We start from the raw sequence: 14531 nt of genomic DNA on the forward strand, positions 1-14531 counted from the left end.
CACTTTGAATATTTTAACTTGCTATCTTATGGACTCCAAGTTTTATGATGAAAAGTCAGGTGTTATTAAACATATTAAGGATTCTTATATATGATGAGTCCCTTCTCTGTTGATGATTCCCTTCTCTGTTGCTTCTTTTAAGTCTCTCTCTCTCTCTCTCTCTCTCTCTCTCTCTCTCTCTCTCTCTCTCTCTCTCTTTTGCTTTATACCAGTTTTGTTATGATGTGTCTTTGAGTGGATCTCTTTGAGTTGATCCTAGCTGGAATTCATAGAGCTTCCTGGATGTTTAAATAAATATGTTTCACTAAATTTGAGAAATTTCTGGCCATGAATTCTTTCTACCGCTTTATCCATCTTCAATAGGGTAATGTTGGCCTCACAAAATGAGTTATAAAATATTCTTTCTTCCTTAATTTTTTGGATGAGGTTGAAAATAATTGGTATTAAATCTTCTTTTAATGTTTGGTAGAATTCACCAGTGAAGGCATCTAATCCTGGATTTTTGTTTATTGGGAGGTTTTTGATTACTGTTTCAATTTTCTTACTAGAGATTGGTGTCTTTTGGTTTTCTAATGCTTTTTTGTTCAGTCTAGGAAGCTTGTTTCCCTTTAAAAATCTGTCAATTTCTTATAGGTTATCCACTCTGGTGTCCATTGTAGCATCTTCTCTTTATTTTAGATTTCATTAATTTGAGTCTTCCTTCTTTTTTCTTAGTGAGTCTAACTAGAGGTCTGTCAATTTTGTTTATCTTTTTAAATTGCCAGCTCTTCATTTTATTATTTTTTTTCTACTGTCTTTTTGTTCTCAATTTCATTTATTTTTATTTTGATCTTTATTATTTCCTTCCCTCTCCTGATTTTGGGCTTAATTTGTTATTCTTTTTCTGATTCTTTAAGTTATAATGTTAGATTTCTTATTTGAGATTTTTTGTGTTTATTTCTCGAGGTAGGCCTGTAATGCTATAAACTTTCCTCTTAGTACTGCTTTTGATGACTCCCCCAAGTTTTTTATATATTATACTTTTAGCTTCATTTGTCTCTATGTAACTTTTGATACCTTGTTTTTCTTTGATCCAAAAGTTGTTCACTAACATGTTGTTTAATCTCTATATATTTGTGGTTTTTCCAGCTCTTTTCTTGTAGTTGGTTTTCATTTCATATCATTATAGTCAGAAAATACTAGTACAATTTCAACTTTCTTAAATTTATTGAAACTAGTTGTGTACACCTACATATAGTTTACTCCTGACTATAGTGCCCTTGAGAAAAATGTGTATTCTGTCTTTTTGAGATGGAAAGTTATAGTAATATTAATTAAGTTCATTTGCTCTAATGTATCATTTAAGGCCAATATTTCCTTACTGACTTTCTGTTTGGAAGATATTGTTGGCCATGGGGTATTCACATTTCATATTATAATTGTATTGGTGTCATATTTTTGTTTTAGGTCTGTTAGTAATTGATTTCTATATTTTGGCACTGCCAAAGTGGAGGGAGAGAGGGAGGGAGGGAGGGAAGAAGGAAGGGAGGGAGGAAGAGATAAGTATTATGTCTTCTTGAAAAATTTTCCCCTAGAGAGAGAGAGAGAGAGAGAGAGAGAGAGAGAGAGAGAGAGAGATTATGTCTTCTTGAAGAATTGTCCCCTTTACCATTCTAAAATGTCCATCTTTGTCTCATGGTACCTTTTTTGTTTTGAAATCTCCTTTGTCTGATATAAGTACTATTGTTTCTGCTTTCCTCTGAATGCCATTTGTTTAGCGTATCATCTTCCACCTCTTCACTTTGAGCCTATGTTTGTTTTTGGAGCTGAGATAAGTCTCTTGAAGGCACATATAATTGGGTCTTAAATTGTTTTTTTATCCATCCCGCTATTCTGTGCCTTTTGATTTGTGAGTTCAAACTATTTCTATTTAGCATGATTATTGACATACTAGAGGCCCAGTGCATGAAATTCATGAATGGGGGGGGGGGGGCCCTCAGCCCAGCCTTCACCCTCTTGCAATCTAGGACCTCTGGCTCCTAACCGCTTGCCTGCCTGTCAGTTTGATTGCCCCTAACCACTCTACCTGCCTGCCTAATTGCCCCTAACTGCCTCTGCTTGCTGGCCTGATTGCCCCCTAACTGATCCCCTGCTGGCCTGGTAGTCCCCTAAATGGTCTCCTGCTGGCCTGGTCACCCCCAAACTGCCCTCCCTGCTGGCCTGGCCACACCCTAACTGGCCCCCTGCTGGCCTGGTCGCCCCCTAACTGCCCTCCCCTGACAGCCTGATTGCCCCTAACTGCCTCTGCCTCAGCCCCAGCCACCATGGCTTTGTCCGGAAGGAAGTCAGACATCCAGAAGATGTCTGGTTGACCTGGTCTAATTAGCATATTACCCTTTTATTAGTATAGATGAAGACTTACTGCAGCCATTTTATCTTTTATTTTCTGGTTGCTCTGTATCTCCATTGTTTTTTTCCTCTTGTGTTTTCTTCTGTTTATTTTTTTTAATTTCTTTATTGATTAAGGTATTACATATTTGTCCTCATCCCCCCATTACCTTCCCAACCCCTCCCCCCTCATGCCCTCACCCCCCTGTTGTCTGTGTCCACTGGTTAGGCTTATATGCATGCATACAAGTCCTTTGGTTGATCTCTCCTCCTTATCCCCACCCTCCCCTACCTTCCCTCTGAGGTTTGACAGTCTGATCGATGCTTCCCTGTCTCTGGATCAGTTTTTGTTCATCAGTTTATGTTGTTCATTATTTCCCATAGATGAGTGAGATCATGTGATATTTATCTTTCTCTGACTGACTTACTTCACTTAGCATAATGCTCTCCAGTTCCATCCATGTTGTTGCAAATGGTAAGAATTCCTTCTATTTTACCACAGCATAGTATTCCATTGTGTAGATATACCACAGTTTTTTAATCCACTCATCTGCTGATGGGCACTTAGGCTGTTTCCAAATCTTAGCTATGGTAAATTGTGCTGCTATGAACATATGGGGTGCATATATCCTTTCTGATTGATGTTTCTAGCTTCTTGGGATTTTGTCTGTTAACTTTAGTTGGGTGGTTTCCTATGACTTTTTTCTCTGTTTCCTCTTTTGTTTACGTTTCATGTCTAAGCTCTGCATTTTTGTTTTATGGTTACTATTAGGTTTTTGTAAAATGTTTCATACATACCATAGTCCTTTTTCTTCTTATTGCCTCATATCCATTCACCTGTACTTGTGTCCTTCACTCCTCCTATCCCCCCCCCACACACACACATACATAAATTATCCCTTTTTATGTTGTGTGTTCATTGCCAAATTGCAGTAGGTTACTTTTAATGCTTTCCCCCCTTTAAATTTTATGTTATAATTAAGTGTTTAATGCTCTCTTTTTGAAGTAGAGTTGTAAGTTTCTGTCTGTCATTTACTCAAAGTTTGTGTACCATTTTTTCTTTATGATTCTGCTAGAAGAACTTCTTTTAACATTTCTTGCAATATAGGTCCTCTGGTGGTGAATTCTCTCAATTTTTCTGGCCTGGGAAAGCACTTATTTCTCCTTCATATCTAAAGGGTGGCTTTGCTGGATATATTATTTTTGGCTGGTTGGTTCTCTCTTTCAATATTTTGAATATTTTTGTCCACTCTCTCCTGCCTTGCGATGTTTTCACTAAAAAAAAACTGATGATAGCCTAATGGGATTTCCTTGGCAGGGTACAGTGTTTTACACCCTGGATGCCTTAAGAATTCTTTCTTTGTCATTAACTTTTGACAGTTTTCATATAATGAATCTTGAAGAAGATTTTTTTTTTTTGCATTGAACTAATTAGGTGTTCTTTTGGCTTTTGTATTTGAACACTTTCCATAGGTTTGGGAAGTTCTTATCAATTATTTCTTTGAATACATTTTATGTTCCCTTCTCCCTCTCTACTTCTCTGGATATACCCATTATCCTTACTTTGTTGTTTCTAATGGAGTCAGATAGTTTTTGTAGAACTCTTTTCTTTTTTTCTTTTTGTTGTCTCTCTTCTTCCTCCTGAGCCATTTCTGTTTCAATCATCAAGAGCACTAATTACATCTTTCATGTGATCTGCTTTATTTCTCGTGCTTTAATTATTCATCTCATTTATTGAGTTCTTTAGCTCAAGAATTTCTGTTTCTTTTTTTTATATATAATACTTTCAATCGCTTTGGTAAAGTATATATTTTGGTCATTAATTTTGTTTCTGAGATCACTGAACTGCCTTTATGAGTGTTTTGATATCTTGTTGAGGTTTGTTTGTTTGTTTGTTTGTTTAATAACTGCATTCTTGGATTCTGTCATTTGAATCACAATCTTCCCTGTCTTTGAGTTTGGTTTCTGGAGACTTTATTTTCTTTCTTTGTTAACTTTTTACATTGGTTATTCATGATACTTGATGGATTACTTCTGTTCCTGTACATTTGAGATAATGAAGTCTTTTTTAGTTACTCTTTGCTTTTAACAATTCAGCAGGCTTCTAAACAGAGGTCCTTCATTTGTTTTTCAGTAGATGATGCTATAGTGCAAGTTTTTGTTTTCTCTTAATAGCACTGGAATCTTGGTGACGTGGTGTGACCTCAGTCATGGAAAATACCCTGTATTTCTCTGTGTCTTGGATGTCCACTCTGTGTCTGGGTTGCTGCTGTCGTGGGGCGCCATCTTATGGTGGGATATAGAGGGTAGTGAGGCTCTGGGCCTGGGAGCTCCCAGCACTGCCTCCTATTACCAATGTGTGTCTCTGCTTCTTCAATAGGTCCCACCTCTACTGGGTTCTGCTGCGATGGGTGGGCTAGAGGATGTAGGTATGTGGATTTGAAGTTTTGCCTTTAAATCAGTAATGGCTACCACAAGACCACAGCTTTCTCTCTCTGTCAGCAATGACCATCATAAATCCTCTACATCTCTACTACTGCCACCAGGTTTCACCACAATGGACTTGTAGGCAGGAGTGTTGCTTCCCCCAACCTGCCTCCCTTACTGTTCCAATGTGCCCACTTTCAGATGGACTGATGTGTGGTTCTTTCAGATGTCTCTGCATTGAACAGGGGATCCTTTGTTTCATTATAATTATCCAACTTGTTGATGTTGATTCTGCCATGATGTTGCTGTCCATGTGGATATGTTATTTTTAATGAAAAGGTTTAAAAAGTTTTGGCTTTGTATACTCATATATATAGTTTTAGAAATAACTTTGAGTAGAAAGATTTGAACTAATAAAATTTAACTAAATATCAATTTTAATAATTTAAATTATTTTAATGCCCCCATTCCTGCTGCACATTATTTCAGTTTAAATAACAAATCTTATGATCACCATTATTATAAGCCTAATAAGGGTTGATAAAAATAAAGAGAACTTTTTTTCCTACAATACTGCATATATACATGTAGTCATACAGACTGACAGGGAATGACAACAACCTATACATTTGGGCAAAAGTAAGCTTAGAGTTGTTAGTATGCAAAACACAGTTTATTTTTGTATTATTATTTATTAAATATTGTATTATTTTCCATGTGAACAATTGTAAATTACTTTTGCCCCACCTTGTGTATGGAATGCCAGCATATTTTAATTTCCTATGGAAGTATAAGCAAACATTTAAACGTAGGCTCTACCCATTGAGTCCAGTTTGCTTGTTTATTTGTTTTAACCTAGGCTATTTTGTAACAGACCCAATATTTGTACCTTTCTTACTCTTACATTTAGTGAATGATATGCTTGGGTCAAGAATGAAATTTTGGTTTCTTTGAAATTTATATATGTGAAATAGCATTTTAATATGTTTAAGATATACTAGTAGCTCACATAAAAATTACCATTAAAGTGCCAAATGATGATGTAATAAGCTGGTGATCTATAGCTGACTGCTGGCACAGTCAAGAATTATATGATCACATCAGAAGGAACTTAAAGCCTATGCCCTGGAACTACAGAATTATTTCTGCTATTGTGCATTCTGTTCTTTCCTGTGCACCCATGTGGTTGATAGTACAAGTCACATACCTGAATTCCTGTGTAGACTGTGAGTTCTCAAAATTTTCCCATATTTTTTTTTGCTGAATAAATGAAATATTTTTATTGTGACACAGTTGGTGTTCCCATAATCTTTAGGAGGACAATTCATGAAAAATTCTCAAAAGTTCTTTTAATAATGTAGATTTGCATGAGTTGAAGACAATAGAATGTGTATATTTCTACTCATTTTCTTTCTCATTTAGTATGAAAACAGAGTACCTAGACTCCTTCATCACTCTCACAGGCTCACTGGCATTATTTAAATTTAGAATATATTTTCAAGTGAATTTTTTTGTTTGTAACTAATTTTTATATTTAAGTCCATGTGACTCTGTAATAAGAATAATTTGTAAATTTTCTCTGAATTATTAGTTTTTTAAAGTACTTGTTTTTGTTTTCTTAAAATCAAAGTGAGCATTCCCTTGCCATCTATTACAATATATGCAAATAAAAAATTGAATCTCAAAAAAAAGTCCTTATGAAGATATTTTATGCATTCTGTTTGCCTTCTTTACATACTACTTCTTGTATTTAACAAATTTAATGTATGTTATCATTTGCTCAATCCATTTTTTTCCCCAGGAAATAACTCTTTCAAAACTATTACCCCAATATCTAGAAATGCATATTATAGTGGAAAAAGCTTTGGTAAGTCAAACCATCTCCTCCTCCCCTCCCTCTTTTCTTTTCTCCAACCCTCAATCCTGTCTCTCTTTTTTTCTCTCACTCTCTCACTCACTTTTTCTTTCTTTAAACTTAATGAAATTTTTCTTAATTTCAAAGCACAAAATTAAAAATTTGGAATTGTTTTATTATTTCCAAATAAAGATTCTTTGTTTTAGGTATTATTACTAAACGCTAAAACTACCCTAGAATGTGTTACACTGTCTATTCCATGCTTCATCCCCAGCTCAGCCCAGTATCTCTTTAACCCCATTTTCTAACAGTCTTGCCTTGCTGTAGCCTCTTTGGTCTTATGTTTTCTTTGAACATACGAGGTATTTACGATCTTACAAATTTACTTAATACTTTTTCAACTTTATCACAAATAGTTGTAATATGTAATTGTATATATTGAAAGTGTACATGATGATTTGATATACACATATATTGTGGAATAATTACCAAGATCAATATAATAAATCCATCTATCACCTCACATAGTTAGCTTTCTTTTTCTTTCTTTCTTTCTTTCTTTCTTTCTTTCTTTCTTTCTTTCTTTCTTTCTTTCTTTCTTCTTTCTTTCTTTCTTTCTTTTTCTTCCTCCCTCCCTCCCTCCCTCCCTCCCTCCCTCCCTCCCTCCCTCCCTCCCTCCCTCCCTCCCTCCCTCCCTTCCTTCCTTCCTTCCTTCCTTCCTTCCTTCCTTCCTTCCTTCCTTCCTTCCTTTCTTCCTTCTTTTTTTTTTTGTGTGTCTATGTATGTGTATGGTGAGAACACTTAAGACCTACTCTCAGCCCAGCCAGTGCAGCCCAGTGGTTGAGCATTGACCCATCAACCAAGAGGTCACCAGTTCAATTCCAGGTCATGGCACATGCCTTGGTTGTGGGCTTGATCCCCAGTAGGGGCGTGCAGGAGGCATCCAATTGATGTTTCTCTCTCATCGATGTTTCTGTCTCTCTAAAATCGACAAAAGTATATTTTAAGAAAAGATCTACTCTCAGTTCCTTTCAAGTATATAATACCATATAATTAACTCTAGTCACCATTCTATACATTAGATCCTCACAACTTATTCTTCTTATAATTGAATTTTTTTATTTTTTGATCTACAAATATACGTTTTTGTTTGTAGTTACATAAGTTTTGATATGTCTATTTCCATCAATATTTATGTGTTTGTTTTTTTCATTTAAAATTTTCTAATAGAGGTATTTTTTTTTTTACTAAATTTGTTAGGATGACATCATCAGTTCACAAAACTTCATGCAGATTTCAGGTGTACAACTTAACAAAACAACATCTGAACACTGCATTGTGCACCCATTGCTCCAAGTAGAGTCTCTTTCCATCACGATTCCACCCCCCCACCCCACCTTACCCCACCTCCCCACCTACCACACCCCTTTCCCTCTAGCTAACATCACACTGTGGTCTGTGTCCATGGGTTATGCATATATGTTCTTTGGCTAATCCCTTCAAATTCTTTCATCCAGCTTCCCAACCCCACTCCCCTCTGATAGCTGTCAATCTGTCCCATGTAGTCATAACTGTTTTGTTTGTCAGTTTATTAGTTTCCACATATAAGTGAGATCATATGGTATTTGTCTTTCTCTGTCTTATTTCAGTTAGCATAATAATCTCCAGGTCTATCCATGCTGGTGCAAAAGTAAGGTTTTCTTTTCCTTCTTTTTCTCTTCTTTTCTTTTAATGGCTGAGTATTATTCCATTGTGTAAATGTACCCCAGCTTTTTCATCCACTCATCTCTGGATGGGCACTTGGGCTGTTTCCAGATCTTGGGTATCCTATATAATAAAGAGCTAATATGCTAATTAGACCAAACAGCAGAACAATGTCCTGACGATCTTCCGAACAAAATTGGGGCTGGGAGGGCTTGAGGCAGCCTTGCACAAATTTTGTGCTTCAGGCCTCTAGTTGTAAATAATACTGTAATGAACATAGGGGTGAATTATTTTTTCAAACTAGTATTTCATTTTCTGGGTTTTTTTTTATATATGCCCAAAAGTGGGATCCCTGGATCATACGGCAAACATTTTTTGAGAAAACTATACTGTGTTCTTAAAAATAATTTTCAAATTGGTGTAAGAAGTGTGTGTGTGTGTGTGTGTGTGTGTGTGTGCGTGTGTGTGTGTGTGTTTGCGTGTGTGTGTTGGAGTCTTGGGTAATTTAGATTTGTATTGGTTAGATTTAAGGTATTTGAGGATTTTCAAATTATATTTTTGTTGTTCATATTTTATTTTATTCCATATGGGTAAAAGAGCATGATCTGAATGATGTAAATTCTTTGAAATGCTTTGTTACTTCTTTACGACTCAGTATATGGCTAATTTTGTTAAAGTTTCAAAAGATTTGCAAAAGATTAATTATAGTCTGTCCTAGTTGGATGCAGTACTCTATACATGTTAATGAATGAGATATTTTACTATGTTGTTTTGTTTTTGGCCTCTAATTCCATCAGTTATGGAAAGAGTTGTGTCAATATCTTGTATTATTATTGTGAGGGGTTATATTTTTCTTTTAAATTGTGCCAATTTTGTTTTCCATATTTTGATGATATGTATTAGTTTATACTAATTCAGCATTACTATGTCTTCTTCCTTATATAGTCAGAATGTTGTCCTTATAAAATAAACATTTGGAACTAGTGATGTATTACAAAGTATGATGACCTTTAGTATAAAAAAAATTCTACTACCATTTGATGATCTTGAGTATTCACAAACAGTCATAAATAAGGATTTTTCTTATTTGTGTGTTTTATATTTCACATGTACAGGGGTGGGAAAAGTAGGTTTACAGTTGTTCATATGGAAAAATACATGCAGGTTATGATAATAATAATACAATAATAAACTCTGTTTTTCCCATACTCACAACTATAAACCTACTTTTGCCAACCCCCTTTATAGTACTTTCCTAATACAATATTTTGATAATACAAGGAAAATATTTTGTCTAAAATACACTCAATTTTTAATTCATCAAATAGAAATGTGTAATTAATTTTACATTATTTCTTTTATCAACATTTATAAGCAGTACATCAGTTTTAATAACCATGATAATTGTGAATGAGCAAAATATACAGATTTTTCAGATTTGGTAGAATTCTGTATTTTGTATTTGTCTAATTGGCAACTTGTATGGAGGTGTTAAGCTTTTTCCAAATATGACTTCAAAGACCAGATGTATTCATTGAGCTTCAAAAAAGGTGTATATGTCTTCTCAATAATTTAGTATTTATGGAGATCAACTTTCCACTTTTCCTTTACATTATTTCATTTTATTACTTATCAAACTTTTTTGAATCTTTCAATCCACATAATTCTTGCTTTCCATCATTATAATTTGTCTTTTTCCTATAGATATATTTGAGCTTTTCAATTATTTTTAATGTTTCTTTACTTGCTCCTTTTTATTTAGTAAACATACAACCAGAAATATGATGCCACTTGTGTCAATAGAAAGTTTCTAGTTCAAGAAGTCCCTTTATAGTAACTAAGAATATGTAAAGTCACTTTAGTACCTCTTGAGGATTTCAAGAGTGTCTTTTAAATATATAACATAGAGGATGGTGGGAACAGATGAAAGAAGGTGAAGAGATTAGCCAAAGAATGTATAGGCATAGTCCATGAACACAGACAACAGTGTGGTGATGGCCAGAGGCAGGGGTTCAGAGGCTGGGTGGAGATAGATAAAGTGGGAGGAAATGGGGCACAAGTGCAAATAGATAGATAGATAGATAGATAGATAGATAGATAGATAGATAGATAGATAGATAAAATATGTAACAAGTGAGAATGTCTTTTGAATGTCCAAGTACAGTTTTTAGTTGTTTTCTTTTATTGTAAATGTTATCTTCTTTATATTAGTATGCTTTAAATTGTTTGAAAAGTTCTGTTTTTTCTTCCTGATATTATCACGATACAATCATCTAAAAAGTTGCTATCACTCACATTTTAAAGAAACTGCAAAAAAATTTGTTTTTCAGTATGATTATATGGGGTCTGAAATGATGGCTGTAACCCAGAAAATTATCCAAATTATTGGCCTTGTGAACACTGTAAGTTTTAACTTTCTTACATTTATAATTTTATGAAAAAATTAAAAAAATAATTTCCATTCTATTGTAACAAATAAAAGTCTCAAACGCCTTTAATATCACAAATAACCCACTAAACTTTTCCTTTATTTTTATTAATTCTGATGTAATAATTTGTTACTTAAATAAATATAACATACATTTTATTTCTAGATGTTTACTCAATTAAAATTGACTGTGATACTGTCCTCCTTGGAATTGTGGTCAGATAAAAACCAAATTTCTACCAACGGGGATGTTGATGAATTATCAAAAAGATTTTTGGCATGGAAAAGGGATTATCTTATCCTACGGCCCCATGACATAACATTCTTACTTATGTAAGCATAATGTTCTACATTAATAAAATATATACATAAATAATTCTATTAATTTGATAACTGAATGCATTTATTGTTTTTTCAACATCCCGTAGGTCCCTTTGAAAACATTAAATAAAACATGGCTGTTAAAATGGAGGTGATAGTGTAATTAGAAAATGATTATTTTTTTAAATGAATCAATTACATAACAGTATATTTTGGGGTATGAAAAGTTTTTTCTTTCATATTTTTTATGATATCAACTATACCACAAAATATATACATGTAAGCCTTAGCTTATTAATGATGCAAAGAGTGACACTATTCTGTTAATATTACCTAAAATATGTTAACACACTTGGTGTGTACTGTTTGGCAAAGAGGAACTTGTTTTTTGGTAATATATAATTTTAAAAAATGCTTATCTTTAGGAGAGGCAAGATGTTTTTCTTCCATAAATTAAAAGTCCTTTTTGTTTTAACTTTTAGTGATCAAAACAATGAATACAAAATAAGGAAAACTGAGGAGAATTTGAGATAATAAAATTATCTCAAGACTAGGAGTTAGGTTAAGAAAGATAATTTGTATTAAACTGTAGCCCTACCCAGTTTGGCTTGGTGGATAGAGCATTGGCCTGCAGACTGAAGAGTCCCAGGTGTGATTCCGGCCAAGAGCACATGCCTGGGTTGTGGGCTCAATCCCCAGCAGGAGGCAGCCAATCATTGATTCTCTCATCATTGATGTTCCTATCTCTCTCATCCTCTCCCTTCCTCTATGAAATCAATAAAAATGTATTTAAAAAATGAAGTAAATTATAATTTGTATAGATTTGAGCATTTTGTATAATACATATTATCCACATCAAAAAGTTATATTTGAAAAATTATTTTAAATTTTATGGAAGATTTTAATAAATAAATAAATACATTTTTCTGAATAACTATTTTAATAAAAAATCTATGTTATAATGATGTAGTTACAGGATACATCCTAAATATATGGGAGCAACATTTTCTGGCATGATATGCAATAAAAGCTATGATGCTGATATTGCTGTGGTATGTAATATTTGTTCTTTCTATTATATTTTATAAGTTTTATTATATATAGTTAAGTAGTGTATAATAATTTGATTTTTTCTCTATGTATTATTATTTTGTTGGCACATTATTTTAATCTCAGGAAGCTTATTTAAGTATAGATTTCAAACATAAGAAAATATTATTAGCAAGCATTAATATATCCATTCGCCAGGTAGGCATAAAGGGATACTAACATTTGCATTAGATTTTCTAAGGACAAATCATTTGATCAAATTGAAAGCCTCTTGTATGCCTCTTTCAAATTCAAGAAATAGAAAAAATTATGAATTTATGTTTGCCATTTACATATATATTTCATACTATTGTTAAAAGTATGTCTACCCATTAACTACATGTTTTTCTGAATTGTTCTTATTTTATGTAGCATTTCAGAACCATTTCAACAGCTTTTTAAAGGACAGATACACATTGAAACATATAACTTTACTACAATTACTTTTACTTAAAATGTTTATTTTTATCAAGTAATGCACATGTACTTATTATAAATACAAATTGTTTTACAGACTGAATAAAATTAAACAGTTCCTTGCATAAACTAGACCCCTTGAATCTTCTTTCTCCTTTTTTTAACTTTTCCTCCTGGCACATAACTTCATGTTCATTTCTAAGCTTTATTGAAGTGCATCATATAGAGGGAACATTGCACAAGTCATAGTATATAACACAGTTAATACTTAGGTACAGACATCACAGAGATCAAGAAATAAAATATTATCGACACTTCAGAAGACACCTATGAATCATGCCTCCTCCCACGGACCACCCACACCAAAGAAAACCACTGTGCTGCCAAGGTCAGTGTGGCTCAGTTGGTTGAGCATCTGTGTTCTGTTCTGGCTTTAACCTTCCATCAAATTCTGATACTGAGATTTTCCTCTTTCTTTCAAGCTTTCCTCTTACAGGATAACAGGAAGCCTATTAACTCGTTTTTCTACTTTCCTAGATGATATTCCATGTTTCCATTCACATATAGGCACATACGTACACACAATCTTTTTCTTTTCCTTTTAGATATGAGTTACTTAAATGTTAGTATAAATTTCAGCTGGTGTGGAAAAATTAGGGAAGTTTTAAGAATTTTGCTTGTAATCATTAAAGGGATGAGAAAGGTGTCACAGTTTATTAAAATAAAATAATATGCACTGCAACCAACCTTTTTAAATAACTTCTCATTCCTAATCATTTTACCATGGTTTCCCTATATCTCTAACTTCTGTTATTCCTTTTAGTGTTTGTTATTTCTTTACTTCACTCATTATACTACAACCTTTGAATAGGTTCTCATATAATCACCCTACCCCTATTCATATAGCTGGATCATTTTCCAAGTTTTGTATCTCAGCCTAAATATCATTCCACATATACATTTTCCTCATTACCTTAACTAAATAGTTACACTCCTCCTTAAAATTCTCTATGGGAACACTTCTATTCCTTCAGAGTACTTTTCATTATCTCTTTATATTTGGAAAGTTTATTGTGAATTTCCTGTTTATTGTCTTTCTCCTCTTCTATAATATAAGCTTCAGGTGTGAGCATAGTCCATTTTTTGAGTGCAACTATAGTCCCATCTTCTATCTTAGTATTTGACACATGTGTATGCTGAATTAATTAATATTCATTAATTAGATTAATTGCTTTAGTGAGGAAGATAAATGTGTTTTATATATTTTTAAAATATATTTTTATTGATTTTAGAGAGTAAGGGAAAGAGAGCGAGAGATAGAAACATCAATGATGAGAAAGAATCATTGATCAGCTGCTGCCTCCTGCATGTCCCACACTGGGGATTGAGCCCGCAACCTGGGCATATGCCCTGACCAGAATTGAACCATGACCTCCTGGTTCATAGGTCTACTCTCAACCACTGAGCCACGCTGGTTGAGCCCAATGTGTTTTATATTGATTGCATCAGAATTCTAAGTGCTTAAGTCTACAGAATTTGGGTATGCCAGTTTTTAAACCAGAGAATATTGGTAGTTTTACATAATATTATGTTTCATAATCAATTAACTAGTATGAATATTCATATCAATGACATATCAAAATAAAGTGTTGTAAAATATGCTGAAAAGAAGATATCAAATATCAATTTTCATAGGAATAAAAATGTATTAATTTATTACCTGCTTTTGTTTTCTTCTTATAAAGTGGTTTTCTCTTCAATATTCTTTATTTTAGTATACAGATGCAATAACTTTGGAAGGATTTTCAGTTATCATAGCTCAATTACTTGGCCTTAAAATAGGCCTAACATATAACAACAACAATGAGTGTTCTTGTCCAAGAGCTACATGCATAATGAACCATGAAGCAGTGTAAGCCATTT

General features: G+C 33.5%; 1 protein-coding gene across 3 annotated transcripts in view; it reads left to right on the plus strand.

Moving 5' to 3' along the window:
- The window catches only part of LOC103288285 (disintegrin and metalloproteinase domain-containing protein 18), an 85020-nt gene that overhangs the window by 25173 nt on the left and 45316 nt on the right, over positions 1–14531 (plus strand). For 2 of the 3 annotated variants that reach the window (XM_054720312.1, XM_054720313.1), the window contains exons 7-11: positions 6596–6661; positions 10684–10755; positions 10948–11114; positions 12073–12154; positions 14384–14520. In XM_054720312.1, the coding sequence (XP_054576287.1) occupies positions 6596–6661; positions 10684–10755; positions 10948–11114; positions 12073–12154; positions 14384–14520 (524 nt within the window). The remainder of the gene's footprint in view (positions 1–6595; positions 6662–10683; positions 10756–10947; positions 11115–12072; positions 12155–14383; positions 14521–14531) is intronic. The other variant, XM_054720314.1, reaches the window with a different exon arrangement.

Source organism: Eptesicus fuscus, chromosome 8, assembly GCF_027574615.1.
Source record: "Eptesicus fuscus isolate TK198812 chromosome 8, DD_ASM_mEF_20220401, whole genome shotgun sequence".
NCBI classification, from domain to species: domain Eukaryota; kingdom Metazoa; phylum Chordata; class Mammalia; order Chiroptera; family Vespertilionidae; genus Eptesicus; species Eptesicus fuscus.